This window comes from Lipophrys pholis (assembly GCF_963383615.2).
Source record: "Lipophrys pholis genome assembly, chromosome: 2".
Lineage (NCBI taxonomy): Eukaryota > Metazoa > Chordata > Actinopteri > Blenniiformes > Blenniidae > Lipophrys > Lipophrys pholis.
Genome location: NC_137636.1, coordinates 7,692,705 through 7,704,786, shown reverse-complemented (window position 1 = coordinate 7,704,786; position 12,082 = coordinate 7,692,705). Strand labels below are relative to the sequence as shown.

At 40.9% G+C, this 12,082-nt stretch overlaps 2 protein-coding genes across 2 annotated transcripts; one reads left to right on the top strand and one right to left on the bottom strand.

Annotated features, from left to right (window-relative positions):
* The first annotated feature begins 56 nt into the window (after window positions 1–56).
* LOC308106322 (AP-1 complex subunit sigma-2-like) lies at window positions 57–5,668 on the top strand. The gene is made up of 5 exons (XM_080458010.1): window positions 57–202; window positions 652–830; window positions 2,103–2,211; window positions 2,313–2,450; window positions 3,781–5,668. Exons 2-5 carry the CDS (start codon window positions 652–654, stop codon window positions 3,826–3,828), a joined length of 474 nt encoding a protein of 157 aa, XP_080314136.1. The 5' UTR covers window positions 57–202; the 3' UTR covers window positions 3,829–5,668.
* Window positions 5,391–11,885, bottom strand: zrsr2 (zinc finger (CCCH type), RNA-binding motif and serine/arginine rich 2). The gene is made up of 11 exons (XM_080493596.1): window positions 11,629–11,885; window positions 10,477–10,556; window positions 10,306–10,387; window positions 10,117–10,225; window positions 9,174–9,260; window positions 8,659–8,697; window positions 8,333–8,463; window positions 8,017–8,230; window positions 7,699–7,754; window positions 7,211–7,320; window positions 5,391–7,121 (listed from the first exon to the last, which is right to left on the bottom strand). The coding sequence occupies exons 1-11, from the start codon at window positions 11,673–11,675 to the stop codon at window positions 6,256–6,258; spliced, it is 1,821 nt and encodes a 606-aa protein (XP_080349722.1). The 5' UTR covers window positions 11,676–11,885; the 3' UTR covers window positions 5,391–6,255.
* Window positions 11,886–12,082: the final 197 nt, after the last annotated feature.

The following is a 12,082-nucleotide window of genomic DNA, read 5'->3' as shown; positions in this document are numbered from 1 at the left end:
GCCAATCAGCGTCCAGCACTGTGACTTTTTCAGCCAATCAGCCCGCAGCTCTCTTCAGCGTTGCCTCACCATCCGCTGCTAGCCGCTTTAGCGTCGCCAGCTAACCCACATAAACAGAAGTCTCTGGATAATATCTTCGGGTTATGAATTTCGCTTGAATTTACGAGTTCCTCCAGAGTCCAGCTCGAAGGCCAAGTGGAAGGTAAAGAGCCGTGTTTATTTGTCGCCCCTGCCTGTAGCGAGATAAGCGTCGCAGGAGGGCGCAAATGGCCAGGAGCGTGTTGTTGCTCCATTATGTGGCCATTAATCGATGATAGCTGACATGGGCTGATGAAACTTTGTGTCAAAGCTTCTTTGGACGCATAATTTACCATATTTAAGATGTATTGGATGGCTAGGGCGTGTTACCATCGTATTTCTCCGTATTACTCACTGTCTGATAAATGAATGGACGATGCTTCTGTGTTACTCACTAAATGTCACGTTTCTATGTTAGTCATCACAACACGTCCATCCTTGTTTTTTCCACAGTGCTGCTTCATCCTCCTTTCACACCTTCAATAAACCACTCTCTCAGCCATATTAAGGCAATGTGTATCATCTACCAGCCTTGAGTAACTTTGTTTTCTTTGGATCTTCCTTCTCGTCCAGATGCAGTTCATGCTGTTATTCAGCCGCCAGGGAAAGCTGCGGCTACAGAAATGGTATGTCCCCCTGTCAGACAAAGAGAGGAAGAAGATCTCCAGAGATCTGGTCCAGACCATACTGGCCAGAAAGCCCAAGATGTGCAGCTTTCTGGAGTGGAGGGATCTCAAGATTGTGTACAAAAGGTAAGCCAATAAATACTGGGTTGTGAAGTCCCTGCAGTACCCCGGATTGTGTATCCGAGGAGCATTTAACCTTTGTGTTTCTGCTGACCGGTGATACTTTAAAGCATGTGTCAGTTCTTAACCATTTGAAACCTGCATTGTAATCTCAACACTTGTGCAGAAAGATTGATTTTTCTGCAGATCTCTAAACTCTTCATCAGTTACATCTCTCGCCCCCGCTGCATCAAGCTAAAGGAAAAAAAAATTGCACAGCGATTTCCGAATCTTAACAAACTAATGGCACATTGGGATAAACATACATTTCTCCAATCTGAGAAAAACATTTTACTTCAGCTTGAATCTTTTCTGGTTGTTCTCATCTTTGTGACCCCACTTCTTAAGAGGTTTAGCTTTGAACACCATCAGGCCTTTCTTACATTCATCAATCACTATCTCCTATACTTCATTCAGCTTATGTAGAGATGTGAATTTGTGCATTAAGGTTCTTTCCTCTTGATGGCAGTGGGAGCTTCATTTTCACTCCAGGTTATATTCCTTGCTTTTTCATGCTTAAATCTGCATCCCACAAGCAGATGGGTTTGGCTTGGTGTGCTCGCTGTTACAACGTGACAACGGGTGGAAACCTTGCCTGTATGAAACCAGGAAGTCGTAGGGGAAAGACTATGCAGATTTGTTCGGATGAAGATTGAAAATTTACTTGTAAAAACTCAAACAAGCTAGATGGTGCTGAGTTTAGACTAGTTTGGGGTAATCCTAAGTCACTCACAGTGATCAAAACATTAAGCTTCATTGTGTTTTGTAAAATTAGGATTTTAGTAAGGGGAAGTGTTACTGTTTGCTTTGTTACATCACTTCTGCAAGCTGTGGTGGTTTGTTGGTCTTGTTTGTGAAAGCCCAGTGATTATTTTGTCAAGCACCGAGATTTCTGGCATTTGGATCTCACCTTCTGGTGTGTTATGAAAGCCAAAAACACCCCCTCTGAGATGATAACTGCTGAACAGTGGAAGACAATGATACAAACATGTAAAGATGCCTGATTTGTCCTGAACATATGACTGGTGAGTCATAAAAGTAAAAGAAACGACACATTCCCATGAACTTTATATTAAACAAAACAGCTAGAGATGGTAACACCTTCTCAAGATGTTTTTTTCCTGCAGGATTATATTATGCAAGGAGGTTTTTCTGTTTATTGTGCATAGAAATCAGTGAATAAATAATAATCCTCTGTCTTTCTTTGAGCTGATGGATTTCTATTTTATTCTGCAAAAGGTATGCAAGCCTGTATTTCTGCTGTGCAGTAGAGGATCAGGATAACGAGCTGATCACCCTGGAGATAATCCACAGATACGTCGAGCTACTGGACAAATACTTTGGCAGCGTGAGTCTCGTAAACATCACCTGTGTAGCATATAGCAATATTAACCGACAAGAAAAGTCTTTCCTCTGATCTTTTTTTTTAATGGTGTTGGAATGTTATAGGTGTGTGAACTGGACATCATTTTCAACTTTGAGAAGGCCTACTTCATCCTGGACGAGTTCCTGCTTGGGGGAGAGGCTCAGGAAACCTCCAAGAAGAACGTGCTGAAGGCCATCGAGCAGGCCGACCTGCTGCAGGAGGTACGTCTCCATCAACACATTTTCCCAGGAATGTTTTGCATAGATTGCTGCTCTGAGGATTTCTTATAATGTTCTCAGTGTTTTTCCACTGGAAAATGAGATTTTTCATGTAACATTTCAACATCACATTCAGAAAAGATGCTGGATGTCTTTAGCCTCGTTTCCAGTGCGCACTATGTGACGGTATGTGGACTATTGCACTGATATCCATCTTCCACATGTTGGCACTTTGAAAGATGAAGTGTCTGTTATGTTTCAAAGAAAGTGGATTCAAAAATAACACTTCATCTATGCTGAGGCATTAATGAGCCCTGCATGAAAGTGGGAAAAGCATAAAAATGTGCCCTGTCAAAGGGGATTTTCAAAAGCAGGTGAAATAATCTTAAAAAGAAGAAACCACCTGAAGCCAAGCGATGTTGAGATGTTGCTGTTCTTAAATAAGAATGAAGAAATGTCCCACCAAACCCCAAGTAACACAAACTTGTTTCTCTTTATTACCATAATCATTTAAGCACAAATTATGTCAGCTTCACAGTGAAGCCACGTTGTTGTTTGAATCACCACCTGCTTTACATTTATTGTCCACTTGATGGCGCAGTCGAGCAAATGAAGCACCTTGAAGCTTGGATGGAGAATGTCAGTGCGTCATTACTACTTATGAGCCTTATGGTGTGTGTAGACGACCCACGACGAGCACAGAAGTCCCTCAACAAGTCACCTCCCTTCTACCTTCGTTGTTAATGTGAGCATTGAAGTCAGCCAGTAAGACTCTGGCATCCCTTTCCAGGATCTCCCTCACTTGCTCAAAGAAGGCTGCGTATTATCTGCTGTTTAATGCAGAAGCATAAACAGGCAGTTTTCTTCTCTGTCAGCTTAAGCCACAGGGAGGCGACCATTTCATTCACGGGGGAAAACTCTAAAAGTGTCGCCGCCAGTTGGGGTCGTGTGAGTGTGACTAGTAATTAGTTGGTTAGTGATGAAGGCCGCTGCAAGAACAATCTGCACCTGCTGTCACTTGTTGGATTCTTATTTAGGCCAGCAGCATCTGATTAATTTCCCCCCGTCTCTCCCTGCATTGCTGTTAAGGTCTGATTCGCTGCTCTGTGATTTATTTTTAGCTCAGAATGCTGGACTATTGTTGAAACAGCACAGCTGACTGTGCAGGAGTTTCAACTCTCTGAAGGTCTCCTGGTCCCATAGCGCATTTAGCAACCTACAATTATGACTCATGTACTATTAATTAGGATTTACATCGGTGCCTTGTACAACAATGTGAGTAATTAATAGATAAGAGGATTTTTAATCTTGTTTTTTTTTACTTGTCCTGCAGGAGGCCGAGGCACCACGGAGTGTTTTAGAGGAGATTGGGCTGACATAGATCATCACACCGCTGATCTCTCAGCTGCAGATCTGACAACCTCCATGTCTCTATCCTGTCTCCGCCTGGTCACTGTGTCAGTGTTGTTTGTGTGCGTACACCATCATTTATGTACTGTGCTACCCTGTAACGTCATTTCTACGTGGTGCCAATCGTGGCTTTGAATGTGTCTCCTATGTAAAAGCTCCCCTCACTATAATCTTCAGTATTTCTCTTAACTTCCTGAACCCCATCAGAGAACAATGTAGCACCGACATGAAAGCTCCAGCACCGTATGAGTATTATCCATTGTCGCAGACTGCAGAGTTTGATGTGGTGTTTGGTTTGAGGTGCTAACGTAGCTCCGGTTGGTGCTTCTGATGCGTGACCATCACATAGCGAAAAGTCCAATTTCAGGAAAAACAAATGCAGATCATCTGAGATGTTTAACAACGTTCTGCGACATAACTGCTTGGTCATCCAGTTCACTCTTAATACAGGGCTATTATTCCTTCTGCAGCAGATGCATGATCAATAAAATATTTTGTATTACACAAGATTTGATCCATATAGAAACTGAGCACAAATATAGTGTCCTGGTTTTGATTAGGATTTTTTTTTTTCTTTGCAACTGTTGAAATACCTGCTGCAAGTCAGTTACTGGGTTTTCAATGTAAATGTTCTCTAATGTTAGTGCTGCTTTAGATTTGAGATTTTGGCCTTTTACCTCTGATGGTGACGTATTAGAAGCAGCTGCTTAATAGTATTGAAGGAGTCCCAGTAATTCATTCATGACTGACTTCAACAAAGCAATCTGTAAAACTGAAACTCCAATCATTATCGATGTAAATGTTCCGTGTTTGTGTTTGCCATTTCTGCTGCAAAGATTCAATTTCTGTTTAACCCTTGTTAAATATGGGCGGTTCCTGTGTAATTGATGTAAACTGTTGTCTTTCTTTCCCTTTGGAAAAGTGACTTGTTTTTTTCAAAGACCCATCCAACCTTCATGTAAAGGGGCTAAATCTTAGTCCCTCCTCTAATCTTTAGTCAGGATAGGATAGTGACCCAGACAACTAAACTAAATGTGTCTTAATAACAAAAAAAACCTTGGCTTACTCTTACAGATTAACATGACCAAAGAACACTGTGTTTTACCTTCCCACTGGTGACGCCTGAAGGCTAAAATGGCAGAAAAGGGATCTTTTAAAAAGTTATTGGGCTACAATGAATCAGTATTATGTAACCATTCTGGTACATTTACAGATTGAGTTACTTTATGGAAGAGCATCGTCAGATCAACGGCACAAATCAGGGTATCTCATCGGTATTCATCAGCGGCTTGTTCGCTTGTCAGAAAATTGCAGGAAAACAAGCCCACAACCTACGAACACTCATCCCAAACTATATGGCAGTCAGTTTTTTTTTTTTTGTTATTTACATTTCATTAGACCAGAAGTTTTTATTCAAAATTCAAAGGTTAAAAAACAAAAAAAAATTAATTTGTGCAAAGGAAATGTCTTTTTGTATTCAACACTGCCAACACACACATTTGCCAACACATTTTTCTTTTATATTTTAAAGGCATTAACAATAAATGTTATCAAGAAGAACACGTGTTGCTTTGTTGTTTTGAATCGTTTTATTCTTCCATTCAGCACCAGCTGAATGTTTAACTGAACCACCGTGTATAAAACTGACCACGAGCCACGTTTCAAATGTCCCACTGCACCAACCCACCTGACGCTGATATTTCTGTTGTCAAACTGCAGAAACCCGATTAACTAAAAGCAATTCAAAGTGTTGAAGAGAAATATCTGAAACGTGCATGATGCTAAATCCTCCAGGACTGATTTAGCTTTGCAAAAAGAAAAAAAAATATTCACACATGTACACAGAAGTTTATAAAAGAAAAGTTTTAAATCCGGGCGTCAAACAAAAACTTGATGAAGAGGAAAAGTACAGGCCAGTTTGAAAGACAGCCTAATGATGTCTCCAGAGATTCAAGTGCAAATAAGTACAACTATACTCTTAAAATAGAAGCATTCCTTTTTTTAACCGAATATGAATCATCTGCCATTTCTTGTAAAAGCACTGCACTTAAAAAATGATAGTTTCTTTTTTGTGAGCTATTTTGAGGCGTTTTTATGCACTCAGCCTCACTTTGCAGCTTCCAAGCCAACGCTGTTAGTTAGCCTTTACCACTGTATGAACTTTAGTAGTTGCTCTCTGCTGTTCAGTTCTGGGTGCCTGTCGTGTTGCACCACCTCTAGTGGACAAATTGGGAATAGCAGATATCTTAATGAAACTGAGACAGTTACTGTCTTTTTAGTAATTGTTGTACTGTTCAAGGGCAATTCTACGGGCCACGAGTCGTGTGTTTGGAACCTGTTTTAAACCATGAAAGCTACGACATTCAGATAAAGTGTTGAAACTTTCTGAAACTGGAGGCTAAGAGCAGCCACCTTCACCATTTCCAGTCAGTTCAGGGTCACTCTGTTCACATTTCTCCTCTGAAATGATTTTTTCCTCATTGCCAACTCTTTGATCCGGGTCTCCCTGTTTCTGCTCCGTTTTATTTTCCTCTTTACTGGGACTCGGTAAAGAATGAATATCTGACGTGTCGTCCTCCGAGGCCTTCTCCGACTCTCCAGAAGAAGCTGTTCCTTCACGGGCCACGTGGCTTTTCTTCTTATGCTTCTTCTTGTGCTTCTTCTTGCTCTTTTTGGAGTGTTTGTGGCGACGCCGTGTGTCTGTATCATTACTTGGTGTTTTACTACTACCCGGTTTCTTGGGACTCTTTTCTTTGCTCAACAGTCTTTCCCTCTCTCTGCTTTTGCTCCTCGACTTATCTTTGGCGTCTCGACGAGGATCTTCATCTCTGAACCTGCTGCTGCGCTCCTCACTCCTGTTCCGACTCTCTCTGTCTTTATCTCGGCTCCTGTCTCGGTCTCTGCTTCGGCTCCTCGATCGGTCTCGGCCCCAATCTTTCCTCCTGTCGCTGCGTTCGGATCTGGACGACCGCCTGTCCTCCGCATGCTGGTGGGAGCTCCTCCTCTCTCTGCTCCGGCTCCTTCGCCTGTCGCCTCCCCGCCTGCTCTCCCATCTCTCCGGGCTTCTGCTGTAGCGGCGCTGCCTCCACGATCGCTCTCCGTATCGCTCCGAGTGCCACCCGTCTCTGCGACTGCTCCGAATGCTGCGGTTCGGGGAAAGGTGCAGGTCCCTGTCGGCCTCCCAGAATTCATTGCCGGGGTTACGAAACACATGCAGGAAGTTACAGTGTTTCCCTTTAGTGCATTTCTGTCTGTCGAACAAACCTGAGGAGCAACACCGAAGAAGGGCGTGAATACACTGAAAGCCGATTCAGTTTTGTGGAAGCATGTCTCCAAAAGAAAAAGGGACTCACCACAGATGGCATTTTTCCACCGAGTTACGGGACATATCTCACAGTGAAGCTGCCGCCCTGCATACCACCTGCCGTTGAACTTGATGAAGGCCTCCTTGCAATGCTCCTCTCTGGATGCACAAGAGAGAAACAGGAGGGGAATAAGTCACAAATAAACATTTAAACAGCAAATTGTTTGGGTAAAATCAGAAGGATTACAACAATCCAACGCATCTATGAAGAATAATATTAGAACATATAAATGGGATGTATGTATCAGGGATGTATAGAATGACACTGGCATATAGAGTATAGAAGTTTTACAATTACTATTGAGTATTCAAGAAGTAGGATTAAAGTTTTGACTCAACTCTACTCCAATGTTTGAAATAATGTCAATGAAGTTGTTATATCTGCCCGGAAACACACAACCATGTTCACCAAAACAGCCCACTGCTCACTTTTGCTTTGTGCCGACCCTTTAGGGCCACAGTAGTGTGATGACTCACGTGTCAAACTGAATGTAAACGTTTCCTTTCAGGTGCGGTTCGTAATTGCAGCTGACCTGAAACAAGAAGAGTGAGAGTGAAACCAATCTATACAGATATATTGATCACCTGAACACTGCAGGTTGGAGACCCTCTTGCAGAATTCAGCCTCAGTTAAATGACTTTACAGCACACTTAATTATGTTTATTCAACATTTTGCTTTACTTCTTGCTAAAACAGCCCCGGCGTGCTGCAGGCAACAATGGCATTTACAGACATGTGTGAGGTAAGTTGTGATACTTGTTTCGTGTGTTTCTCTTCAGCCGTCTGTGTCTCACCTTGAACTGAACCACCTTGCCAATGTTTTTGAACTCTGGCAGAACATCGTGGTAGAAATCAACGAAAGACTCCTGCAGTTCCTCCTCGCTGTGCTCCAAACAAGCGTCTATGTCGTAATCGTCGCGGTAGGACTGCTCCATGCCGAACGTGGTGAACATGCCGCGCACCATCAGAGTCGGGCTGCTCGTGGGATACACGTGCTTCCTAGAACATCTTAAATCACAGAAGAGAGAAAATTTTGCGTTGTTCATATGATTGCTCAGATATTTGTTCCTTTAATTAAACAAGGTTGAACAAAAGAGAGACAAACATCACCTGTCTCCGAATCGACAAGCACCGGTTTTAAGGAAGAATGGACAGTTTGCTACGTCACGTTCGGTCCCATATTTCTCCGAGTTCACCGTTACCGGAGCCTCTGGATTCATCCACGGTCCTTCTTTATCAAGCTGGAGGCACGAACATAAATGAGGAAACAAAACTACAGTATAATTTGGGGATGAATGCACATAAGATGCTGAAGAAAATTACAGCCAACATGTATTTATTAAATTTAGTAATGGACTACAACACTCAGAATATGACGATTTTAACCATAAAATATTTCCTGCTCCGCTTCATGACTTCTGTTAGTGTATTATTACCTGATTTTCTGCTTCATCCAACATTTTCTGAACGGCCTCCTACAAATGGTGTAAAGACACGGCTGGTGAAAATGTGCAGACTGCAACATACTGCAGCATATCTGTTACTGTGGGTTAAGACCACATTCACAAAGACTGATAGGCACAGAAACATGGCTGGCGTGTGAGCGGGATCATCTCCAGGTTTCTGTCACGCAAAGTCAAAAGATACATCCGTGTTGTGAGAGCTGAAGGTGTTGTAAAGAGGTTTTCTCTTTGAGTGTATCTCAGTTAAGGAGTAGGATGGTTGTTGTGCCTCTCAGTCAAGGAAAGGTTTAAAAAAAAAAAAAAAAAAAAAAAAAGAACCACAATATACAAAACCACACTTCACAAGAACAATTCAGCTGTTGACAATTGATTAACTGTAAAAAAATAAACAGAAAAATCTTAGCTTTGCCTTAAACAATGTAAATACAAATGATGTGGAGAAGAGGATATATTTCATTCTTTTTCTATCCTCCCGGAGTCCGTTTCACCTCTCTGACTCGCTTCTCCTGTTGCCTCTGATCTTTCTCCTCTTGCTCTCTCCTTTGCTGGGCCTCCCATTCCGCCTTTATCATTTGCTGTGAAAATAGAAACAAAATGGCAGCCATTTTTTACATTTGATTGCGTTGCACTCGTCAAACAGGCTTATAAACTGGCCAATAAAAAGTCACTTAAAACTCTCCACATAAGAATGAGCTACACAGTAATCTGGTGGGTTGTGCTTGTGAGTAGTGTCAACATTTGTAAACCGTCAGTGAAAGCTTGAATAAATGTGTACGATGATACAAGTCTGTGGTACATAGGAATACAGTGTCTCAATGAACATCAATGATTTGAACACATCTCCATCGGTGCATGTTTGTTGTATGAAGCATCACTTCTTAAAAATACGCCTTTTTTTTATGACTTGTCTTCGTGTCATGTTGCCACTTTATTTATTTCATTAATTTCCACCCCGATCTAATTTGACAGTTACAATTCTATACAGTTTAAATGTAATTATTTGCTCTTACTCTGTTACATTCTTCAGTTTTCGTTTTTTGATCATAAAAGCCTATTCATTAGTGAATAAATAACTACGGACAACATAATTTTAGTGTTTTGTTGTCTGGCTTGAGAAAGATTGTTCATAAACCCCAAACTGTGCTGTCCTTGTTTCATACATAAAGTGTGTTACTTTTGCACAAAAAAGAACATCGAGGATAATCATGCACTGCGCTGAGAAAAAAATTGGGGAAGACGTGAAACTAAGGTGTTGCAAACAGAAAATAGACATAATTTTATGGGTTTTGTTTGGTGTAGTTTTGCTGCTTTGTCAAAACACTTGGTAATCTCCGTTTTAGGTGCTGCTATCACAGTTTTATAAAATGTGAAAAAATTTCAAAAAACAATCTTTGGTTTCCTGAATTGAACAATTGATGGGCAGTCAATTACCTCTTCTTCCTCTTTCCTTCTCCTTGTAGCTTCCTCCCGCTCAACCTGCAGCCTGAATTCCTCCTGAGCACGTCGCTCTCGTTCCAGCCACTCTTCATGCAGCCGCAGACTAAAAAACAGCATCATACACACTGAAGATCAGCAGGTCTCTATGTTGTCCATCAATTTAACACAGTATTGTTAACTTACCTTTTCTCATCAGTAAAATCGTTATCGTCATCTCCATCATTTATTTCCTCCCCTTCTTCAAGAGGAGCACCAATTTTTAAGTCTGTGATGAATGAAAAGCGAGAGAAAAAGAAGTGAATACGTGTTCAAGCGCAGCTTCAAATGGAGACATCGCTGAACAAGACTGCATACCGTATTCTCGGGCTTGTGCGAGAGCTTGCCGCTTTCGTTTTCTTCTCTCTTTCCTCAGAGCGGCTCTCCGCTGCTTCTGACTGAGACAGGAAATTATTTGAAACACAAATAACAAGATAGAAGTACAAAAGTAAAAGAGAGTAGGGTTTGGCCTTGAGGAAAAATCCATTGTCCAGGTGTTCCTATTGGCTAGCTTGGATGAATATACTATGGCAACATCATACATGTGCCAGACTGTTTGCAGTTTTGGAAAAGTTTTGATAATTACAGGATTTTTTTTGATACACATTCCTCTTAAATGGTTAAATAATGAATGCAGCAAGTGCATAAAGACTACATAGACAGAGTGATAACTTACAAGTTGGAACAATCTGGTAGCATCACAAAACTATACCAGTTTATCTACAACAGAGTTGAGTGCTGTGCCACATTTTAAATACATCTTATGGCCGTTGTTGTCAGAAAATGGCAAAACATTTAGAAAAAACCCAAATTGGAACCGAAATCAATTGTTTCTCCTCAACCATCAGTTAAAATTAGTTTACATGAAAGACTAAAACAGGAATAGATTTACATACCAAGTAACCGATTCAGACCTTAAAAAGGTCACCTATTGAATAATTATGCTTTAAGTCTTTTTTTTCTTCGACCTAATGAATAAATGTAGCTACAAGATATGACAAACATGTTTAAAATAACACTAAAAAAACTTATCTCCAAAATAACCCACTAATTGAAAACCATTTGCAGGCCTGATGCATGTAGTTTTTCCTAATTTCATGTTATCAAATAATTCAATAAGCTCGAGAACCTTGAAACAACACATAAAACACACACCTTGGACTTCAGAAATGGATCTTGTAATGAAATATATTTTTATACTTCATTATGATTTCTAGACAGTTTAATGGAGATGCAAAATGTGTATTCAACATGAATAGAAAATAATATAGTTTATAAGGGGTCTCAACAAACTGTAAACATTGCAGCTACAGTTACAAGTGATCTTGTAATATAATTTTTTCGCATTAGTGTGAGTTGTGAGGCAGCTGCATTATTTCTGTAAAGACCATACACTGTCACCCTTTCTTCAGATCAATTAGTCTATAAAGGGACTAATAAAAAAATATATATGTAAAAAGAGAAACAGACCTTAAAACAAGAGCAGGGATCACAGGAGCTGTGGATGCTGCCATCATGGGGCTTAGCACGTTAGCTTCTTCCGCTAAAGTCAACTCGTAGACCTGTTTTTACACTTCTCCACTTCAACATTTAAATTAGACCCACCTAGAATCCCCTTTTGGGCATTGCAAAGATTTATTTCATTTGTTTGGTTTGATAATGATACTCCAAAATGAACCTGTTTATCACGCACATTAGCTAGCCACACCGAGGAACAATGTTGTTCCGGTTTGAAGCTGAATTGTTACTTGACTGCAACAGTGCAGCGCGCCCCCTGCCGCACGGGAGTGGAAATAGTCCTGTCCATGAATCGAATTTATACATTCACATCCACAGACCTGCCTAATAATACGGCCTAATTTCCCATCAGACATTCTAAAATTTGCCAAGTCATATGCCGTTTTTTTTTTTCTTTTTAGACATT